This window comes from Saccopteryx leptura, chromosome 13 (genome assembly GCF_036850995.1).
Source record: "Saccopteryx leptura isolate mSacLep1 chromosome 13, mSacLep1_pri_phased_curated, whole genome shotgun sequence".
NCBI lineage: Eukaryota > Metazoa > Chordata > Mammalia > Chiroptera > Emballonuridae > Saccopteryx > Saccopteryx leptura.
The window spans coordinates 40,241,093-40,250,200 of record NC_089515.1 but is presented as its reverse complement, the minus strand read 5'-3'; the positions used below and the strand labels follow the sequence as shown (position 1 = coordinate 40,250,200).

General features: G+C 53.3%; 1 protein-coding gene across 1 annotated transcript; it reads right to left on the bottom strand.

The window, feature by feature from the left end:
- Positions 1-4,082: 4,082 nt before the first annotated feature.
- Positions 4,083-8,383, bottom strand: LOC136384854 (RNA-binding protein MEX3B-like). Its single transcript, XM_066355494.1, has 2 exons — positions 7,667-8,383; positions 4,083-6,855 (listed from the first exon to the last, which is right to left on the bottom strand). The coding sequence occupies exons 1-2, from the start codon at positions 7,929-7,931 to the stop codon at positions 5,408-5,410; spliced, it is 1,713 nt and encodes a 570-aa protein (XP_066211591.1). The 5' UTR covers positions 7,932-8,383; the 3' UTR covers positions 4,083-5,407.
- Positions 8,384-9,108: the final 725 nt, after the last annotated feature.

The following is a 9,108-nucleotide window of genomic DNA, read 5'->3' as shown; positions in this document are numbered from 1 at the left end:
GGCCCATTTATTGTCTCTTTAGCTCCATTTCCTTATCTTTGCAATGGGTTTGCTTGTAGCTACCTCATTGAGCTGGGCTAATGTAAAGCCCTTAGCACAGGGCCTGCTTCAGCCAATGTGAGAGCTCAATAAACTAGAGCAGGGGTCCCCAAACTTTTTACACAGGGGCCAGTTCACTGTCCCCCAGACCATTGGAGGGCCGGACTATAAAAAAAAAACTATGAACAAATCCCTATGCACACTGCACATATCTTATTTTAAAGTAAAAAAAAAAACAAAATGGGAACAAATACAATATTTAAAATAAAGAACAAGTAAATTTAAATCAACAAACTGACCAGTATTTAAATGGGAATTATGGGCCTGCTTTTGGCTAATGAGATGGTCAATGTGCTCCTCTCACTGACCACCAATGAAAGAGGTGCCCCTTCTGAAGTGCGGCGGGGGCTGGATAAATGGCCTCAGGGGGCTGCATGCGGCCTGTAGGCCGTAGTTTGGGGACCCCTGAACTAGAGCAATTGTCATCCACAGTCACTGGGCCAATGTTAGGAAAGCCTAACTCCCAACCTTCCCCTTCCTGGAAAACAGGCTGGCCTCAACAGTGGAGAGAGCCTCCAGCACTTCAAGCATCCCTAATGGGGGAAGGAAGAAAGGTCAGGTTTTGACCAGGACAAGGAGGGGGGAAGGCAATAGGAAAAGCTAGGAATGATTCAGCATTAGAAGGGCCCTCATGGCCCTGGCTGGTAGGCTCAGTGGATAGAGTGTCAGCCTGGCATGTGGACTTCCCAGGTTCGATCCCTGGTCAGGGAACACTTGACATGGGACTATCTGCTTCTCTCCCCCTTCCTCTCCCCTCTCACCCTTCTCTCTTTCTTCTCCTCTTGCAACCAGTGGCTCGATTGGTTCAAGTCTTGGCCCTGGGCAGTGAGGATAACTCCACTGATTCGAACATCGGCCCCAGACAGGGGTTGCTGGGTGGACCCTGGTTGGTGTGCATACGGGAGTCTATGTATCTCCCCTACTCTTAAAAAAAAAAAAAAAAAAAAAAAGAGGAAGGGCCCTCATTCCCTAGCTAGGAAGAGAACCTTCTTATTAAGGTGAGGAAGTGACTATAGCCAGTATAGCTTCCATCTCTTCCCAAGTCACCTTGCCCCCATCTCTGCCCAAGTTACCTTGCTCCCATAAAGTTTTAAGAACAGTGGATACTAGCATTACACTGGCCAGCAGGCTGAAAACCCCCTTCCGAGGGGGCAAATTTATCCCCATTTCTTGGAACGATAAAGCTGAAGAGATAAAAGCTCCTGAGCATGCAGTGCCTGAAATTCACTGAAGGTAACATAGCTCCTCCCAAGAGCCAATCCTAGTAGGATAAAGGGGCTCGTGAAACAGGACAGGGCAGAGCTGCTGGCGCAGACCCGTTTCCAGTATTTCTGCAGGTATCCGTCTCACAGCCCCAGGCGGCCTGGCAAGGCAGAGAGGCCGCACGCTGGAGTGAAAAGCTCTGGGTTTGGGTTTGGGGCCTGCATTTTGAGTCTCTGCATTTTTACAGCAAACAGGTGCAATCACATCTCAGTGCAGCTGCCCTTGGCGTTCTGGAAAGGACCACAGGAGAATGGGGAACCAGGTGCTCTGACCGGTCCGTGTCAGCATGATCATCGTTAACTGGGCGCAATCCACCGCTCACCAGCGGTGAAGAAGGAGTTCCTTGATTTTGACCTCCTGTGCTCAGACATCATCAGCCTCACCCCCCCCCCCATATTCCTGATGTCACCAGCACTCTTGTGGAGGGGGTAACCCCAGAACACCACTGACGGTCAATGTTTATGCATTTAGGCGTCAGAACAACATTGCCAATATTACCAGTGTCACGGCAGAGAGTGGGCAGCAGGGCTGCCGGGCCAGCTTTGTCTCTGTCTGGGTCTTTCAACCCTGCTTTGGAGAATTCCATCCTGTGCCTTGGAAACATCCCTGGCCAGAACACCTTAAGATGCCAGTAGCTCGACCCGAAGTTGTCCCACCCAAAACTGTCTCCGGAGATTGCCAGATCGTGGGGGACGTGGATCTTCAAAAGCACCCCCAGCCGAGAACCACAGGTGTCTGTGAAGGAAAACATGGAACAGGAACTGGGGAGACAGGGCTGGTGACTGGTATTTCAGAGCAGCAGGAAGATTTCAGAGGGGTGTAAAAAGCAGAAAGGGAAGTTGCTGGCAGTCACACGGCATAAATGGGGCACCTCTCATCTCTCCAGCAGGACTGTCGCCTCCACAGCCTGTGGTCACCTCCACAGCCTGTGGTCACCTCCACAGTTGTCATTTGAAGGAGCTGGGGAATGGGGCAAAAGGCTTGCCTTGGTTCAAAAGCTAATGCCTCCTAATACCACGAATATGTGTCCACATCTTCTGCTGGTGACAAGGGCCCGCCCTGCAGGGGAACCGAGGATAGAAAGCTCTCTCTCCTAAGAAATGTAGTTTTATTAATAATAGATCCCAACACTGCATGTCAACAAAGGAAACTTGTTTCTCAACAAAGCAAAAATATAGGCCATCTGAGGGTCTGTCAGCAGCTTCAAAATCTGATCTTTTTCTTTTCTTTTTCCAAAGCAGCATATACAGATCACAAAAAATTTCCAGGTGTGCGAAGCGCAACCAATCAAGGCTTTTGATGTTCATCCCAGCCTCCTCAGCAATCACTCCGTGAATGCAGAAAAGCAGTGACGTTACTAAAGAAGTGTAAAAGGAACCCTGGTTCTCGTCTAGGCATTTCCAAACCGCTGAGAGGAGAGGGGGAAGGGGATGGTAACACTGCTCCTTGCCAGGCCTCAGCTAACCTCCAGTCCTTGAGGGATAAGAAAAGGGGGAAAACACAGGCTGGGACGTTTCCAGAGTGGAAGATGATGCCAGAAACTTCCCAAGCAAGCAAGGCCACGCCTTTTCCTCCTCCCACTCCAACGGCCTTTACACACCACCATGTAAACCAAACAAACCGGGAGTTAAGGATGCAAGGCAGCGACTCAATCTCCAGACAAAAATAAAAGGGGGGGAACAGGAACCACCAATAATATTGTAGTCCACCGTTTGGACTCACCTGCTCAGTGTCACCCTCCAGCACAGATTCAAGCAAAAGCCTGCCACGTCCTGGGCGGGCAAATGCTGCTCTGGGGAGGGGGAGGGGCTGCCCAGCCAGGAAGTTTGCTGAAAAGTCAGTGGTCTGGTCATTCCTAAGCACTCGATAGAAGGCAGAGTTCAGGCCAAGTGAAGGCGTGTGGCTCCACCCCTTAACCACCCGCCGCAGTCCAGCAGCAGGTGCAGACTGTCAAAAGCAAACACGAACTTCTCTCCAAACAACAAGTTAACACCGCAGCCTGTCAACACCAATTAGCAAGCCCTACCAGCAGAAGCCTCGAAGACAGTGCTCAAATCCAGCTCTGTCCTCTGCAAGCAGACACTGGTTACCCCTATAGCCCTTCCCCCCAGGAAGTGACCCTTCATGGAAACTCACAACAAACACAGCCCTTAGCCTGCTGTTCCCTTCGGGTCCCAGGCTGGGTAGGATTAGGACTTTCCTGGATCCTAGGCCCTCTAGCATTCCTGGGCGTCTTTCCTCCATACTACTACTATTAAAATGTATTTTTATATAACTTTAAATGCTCTTCGTATTTTACTTTCTAATGTTTTAGGCAAATGTTAATAGGTTTGTGTAAGTCTGAAAATTACAACTTTTTCCTGGACCCCTAAAAGTATCACTGGGCCCCAGGCGCTGGGCCCACGCTGCCTCATGGAGAAGCCCTGATTCAGTGCAAACCTGCAATTTTTAAAAATTTAAAAATAAAAATTTTAAATACCACGGCCAATACATGCACCCAAACACAACTGCTCTCTTTTAAAAGTTTGTTTTATTGATTAAATTACTGACATAATAAGCCTGGAAGTGAGGTAGTACAGCTTGTCACCTAAGAGTGACCAACTCCTCACATAGGTACACCAAGAAGCTTAAATGGAAAAAAAAAAAAAAGTCACGCAATATACATTTTCTTCAATATTTTATTTATATAGAAATACTTAAAAAATGAAGTAGCACCATTACTTAAGTTTTACCTTTATTATGTAGAACTTTAAATGTCAGAAAAATAAAACTCTTGATACAATTTCAAATCTTGTCTCAGCAAATATAATATTAGTATTTGACCATGAGGTTAAAGGCCCTTTATCATAAAATAAAATATACTTTTTTTTTTTAAACTTTGCTCAGTAAAGTACATTTAAGCTCAAGTAACATCACCTACATATACATAAACAAGTGGTAAACAAATGTATTAAAATAGAAATACTAAAACTATAGTGGTGCAACAGAATTTTCGTAACTTGCACTGAATTCTATTTATACAAATGTTAGAAAGCATCAACAGTTCCTTTCGACGTTTATACATTTCAGGGGAGTTTTTTTTTGTAATAATATAGAATAAAATATGCTTTATATCACTAAATAGAAAATATGCTGGGTGAAGCAGATCTAGATTTGTCTGAACCTATAAAATCTCCAACCCAACAGAATACTGTTCAAAACGTTACACATTTCACGGTTTTGTAATTCCGTCACAATTGTGTGATTATTAAAATAATACAGTGTTCTTTGCCCTAAGGCCATACTAAAATAAAAAGATTTAACCCAGCTACAAAAAAGTTCACTGAACTTAAATTAAAATACTTGTAAACATCTTTTGCAATATGAAATATAATTTTTCAAGTCAAAAAAGAATAAAATACTTCAATCTGTATTAATGCGATTTCTCTTTAAAACTTTTAAACGTTTTTTTTTTTAATATATAAGAGATATGTTACAGTTTTTTTAACTTTAATAAAGCTGCAGTATTCTGGTTTCACAGGAACTCTTGGCCCTTCCACGAACATTCAGAAAGGATCCACTGTGTTCTAGAACAAGCATGGTAGGAACCCAGCATAATGGGGAACACACTAGAACAATTCACACATCCCATAGCACTATTATTATCATCTTCATAACAATTATTGTTCATTTTTGTCCTATTTTAAGAAAATGGAACACTTGCAGGGTTTTCTTCTTTTGGACGCTTCCTATTAAGTACAGTGTAAAAACTATCATTACTAGAAGGTTGCCGTTCCTATTATGTATAGAGCATGCATTTCAGGTGGTTCAGAGGTTTCCCAGGCTACAGTACTCTTGATTCAGATATCCTGGCAAGTTCCTTTGTTTAAAAATTAAATTTCAAACTGAGCGGATACTACAGCTTTCCAAGCTCCTCTCGGATCTCAGAGTGTGAGCACGGTAGGAGAGGGCACCAAGGAGGCCGGCAGGCGCTGGCGTGTGGGAATGGAGGGAAGCGTCCCCATTTCCCAGCGCGGAGAGAGATGAGCACAGGCGCGCGTTGCCCTCAGGAAAAGATGCGGATGGCCTGAGTGACCGCGGTGTGGCAGACTGGACACTCGGGCTCGCTTTTCTCACAGATGCGGTTGGCGCACTCCATGCAGAAGAGGTTGTGACCGCAGGGCACCAGCGCGGCGATCACTTCGCTCTCGAAGCACACGGAGCAGTCGCGGCTGCCCTTGCGCCGCAACCCGGAGGAGGAGGATGAGGAGCTGGAGGAGGAGCTGGATGACGACGAGGAGACCGACGTGTCGGAAGGCTGCAGGCCTGGCAGCTGCGCCCCCAGCCCGTTGGCATAGGCCGCGTAGGCCAGGCCCCCTCCGCCTGGGTCGCTGCGCACCCGGCGAGCCAGGTGGTGCTCGCCCGCCCCCGAGGCCATGTGCAAGGGCGGGGACAAGCGTGGGCAGCTGGTGCCCGGGTGCATCCGGCGGTGCACCAGCAGCCCCAGATTGGCGTTGGAGGGTGCGGTGGCCCCGCCCCCGGGAAAGACCACTGAAGACGATGAAGCTGACGAAGATGCAGAGGATGAGCACGAAGAGGACACCGGAGTTGCAGGCCCGCCTCCCGGCGACCGTTCGAATTGGGCCCAGAGAAGAGGCGCCCCAGGTGGGGGGGCGGGGGCCGGGTCGAAGGTAGGCTGGAGCTCTGGACAGCCGTCAGGGGAAGGCACAGAAGCTTCCCCCGTAGTGTAGGTGTATCCATTGGCATTGTTGTTGTTTCCATTGTGGGCAAAGCTGAGCGCAGGGCTGGGGGGGCTGTAATCTGCCAAGCGCGGGGTAGCGGCTGCGCTGCCGCCGGTCCCCCCGCCGAAGTAAGAGTCTGTGGAGGCGCTGCCAAGAGAGCTGGAGCTGTCGTTGCGGTAGCTGGAAAAGGGCTTGCGGCCGGGGGTGGGCGTGATACTAGGGGTTGGCTTGCTCCACAGGCTGCCTGGGCCAGCCCCGCCGGACCCGTGATGCAGATCAAAGCCCACATCCGTGCCGTTGGCGTGGAAGTCGTTCTCGTCTGTGAGCTCAATGATGCCGCCGGTGCGCAGGGCGATGTGCGCCTCGATTTCCTCACGAGCTCGGTCCACGTTCTCAGGCATGCCGGTCACCTCGAACACTGGCTCCTTGTCGCGGCTGGGCGTCACGATGTATGTGTGCGTCTGCTGTTGGATGCGCTTGATCGTGGCACCCTTGGGGCCCACCACAAGTCCCACCACGCGGTAGGGCACCCGCACCTGGATGGTGGTCTGCCCAGGCAGGTTGGGTGGCCCCGGCACCGCTCCATTGAGCGCTGTGTTCTTATTTCTCGAGGCTCGAATCATGGAGAAGTGCTCCGCGGCAGAGATGATCTCCCTCCGAGCCATGGCCACATCCTCCTTCCTGCCCGTCACAACAAAGACAGGCTCCTCCCCGCGAACCGGGGTCTTGATATAAGTGTTGGTCTTCGCCCGCAGCGCTTTGATTTTACAACCTGGGAGCCAGGGTGCAGGGGAGGGAGTGGGAGAGAGAGACAGACACGCCCATTACCCCGGGAAAAGCAAGGAGACTTGGGACAGCCCGTGTCCTGAACAGCGGAACCACAGGACACTCGAGGGGACGGAAAGGGGGCGGCTCCTGCCCTGACCCCAGGCCGGGAAGCGGGTTCCACCCGCGAAGCGCTCGAGGAACAGCCTATTGGCTGCCCAGCCCTTCCCTAGTGACTGCAGTTGTCCGGAGCCAAACCCCAGAATCCCAGAAAAAGTCAGCTGGGGAGACGCCTCTGGGATCCAGCGGGGTGCGCCGTCCGTCCTGAAGACGCGGCGAAGGGGTTCTGGGAAGGCAGCAGGAGCTGGGGGACCGCTGGGAAGGGGGGCAGTCCCGGGACCCATTGTTCCTCTTCTGAGCTCCATTACGCTTTGCAGAAATCCAGAATCCTCCTCCATCCGATGCTCACTCCTCCTCCTCCCCCCTCCCAAAGGACCGATCAAAGGCCCCCTCCCCCAAGCATCTTCTATTTAAATTGTATTTCCCGGGGTAGGCTGGGTGGGGGGCGCCAGGGGAGAAGGCAGTGATTTTAGCAGGAGAAGTGCATCCCGCCGTGGCCACGGCGTGGGTCTGGGAAACAGCCTGCCTGCACTTTCTTTGTCTGGGGCGCCGGCCCTTCGCGCGGCTCTTCCTCCCTCCCCAAGGCTCCCGGGCTTCGCGGATCCCGATCCCTCTCGCACCCTCCCCGCTGACACTACAATGCGGGGCGGTGACCGGAGACCCGCTACACTCCAGCTCCCCATCCTTGCCGGACCCACCTTGCCGCCCCACGATCTCGGCGACATGCTCCGAACTGGGCACCGGCACGCACTCGGTCATGTTCACGCTCTTCTTGCGCGGCTCGCTGTCGTACAGAGAGGCACCCTCGTCGCTGTCCAGCCCCAGGAGGGAGAGCTGATCCAAAGCGAGCTGCAGGGCTCTTTGGTCGTCCAGGGTCTCTCCCCCGCCGCCGCTGCCTCCTCCGCCGCCGCCTCCCCCTCCACTGCCGTTGCGCTCCAGGTCTGCAAACAGCGAGCTGGGCATCGCTCGGCCGTGCGCGCCGCGCCCCCGCCGGCTCTCGGCTCAGAAGCTACGGCCACAAAGGCGGCCGGGAAGCGAGCGGTCAGGGGCGGGGAGACCCGCGGCTGCAGAGGGATCCGTGGCTCCTTTCTCGGCGCCGGAAGGAGTGGGTCGCTCCGTGCGGTCCACGCCGGGCAGTGGCTGCGGGAACTACCGCCTTGGTCCCCACCCCAGGTCCGCTGTCGGATGGGGTGGGGGCAGAGCTCAAGTGGCAGCCGCGCGTGCCCCCCGAGTGCCCGGCTGGCTTGCCACAATGCCGAGAGAGAAGCGAGCAGGCGAGCGACAGCAGCGTTTCTTTAAGGAGCCCCTCCCCGGCTCCTCCACTCCCTCCCGCCAGCCCTCACTCAGCGCTTTTTCCTTCTCTGCTCCCCGCCTCTTGACTGAGGCTCTGCAGCGAGACGGCTCCGGAGGGGGACGAGCGAGGCGCAACGTCACCGGCGGGAGCTGACACTACAATGCTACTGACACTATCGCTGGGGGAGGCGATTGGCGCGCGCCGGGCGGGGGGCGGGCGGAGGCCGCGGGCAGAGCGAGCGGAGCGCGAGCGCCCCCAACCCCTGTTCGCCGCAGCCCGCCCGCCCTCCTCCCGGCCTCGCCCCGCCCCCGCCGCTGCTAACGCCTCTCTTTGTTGTCTAATGCGGGACCGGCAGTTTCGGGACACTTGCTTGTACCTATCAGCCGAGGACAGTCGCTGTCCACAAGTCTCCTCTCTCGCCTGACCGAGAAAAGTCCAACTTTGATGCCAGGGGACCGGCTCTAAGACAGCGGTCCTTAGAAAGTCCCGTTAGTATCCCAAATAAACTAACCCTAGAACCAGAAGTGCAACTGCGAGAAGGGTCTATTGTGTGCCCAAAGGGCTGGTCCGACACCTCAGACACGAAAGGAGAGCTGGAGGTCCTGGTAGCGCCAGCAAAGTGGCTTCAGCGCGGGTTGCCCACCTGCGCAAAAGCGCACGAGACACAAAGGCATCCGCCCGGCCGCATCACCACTCGCGCGCGCTCCCGCAATTTTGTCCCCTTAGGCAGGACTTTGCCCTACTGGCCCTGAAACTGTGGATCTGAAAACCAAAATCCGGCTGCAGCGAGGGCCTGGCCCGCCTAGCAGCTAGCGACCTCTTGAATGCACCGTGTCGGGGTCCTGC

Bases quoted from the DNA above. Each gene is read 5' to 3' on its own strand.
- LOC136384854 (XM_066355494.1), bottom strand. From the start codon at position 7,931: ATGCCCAGCTCGCTGTTTGCAGACCTGGAGCGCAACGGCAGTGGAGGG. The intron at 6,856-7,666 runs GTGGGTCCGGCA...CCTGGCTCCCAG, and splicing joins CGAGATCGTGGGGCGGCAAG to GTTGTAAAATCAAAGCGCTG.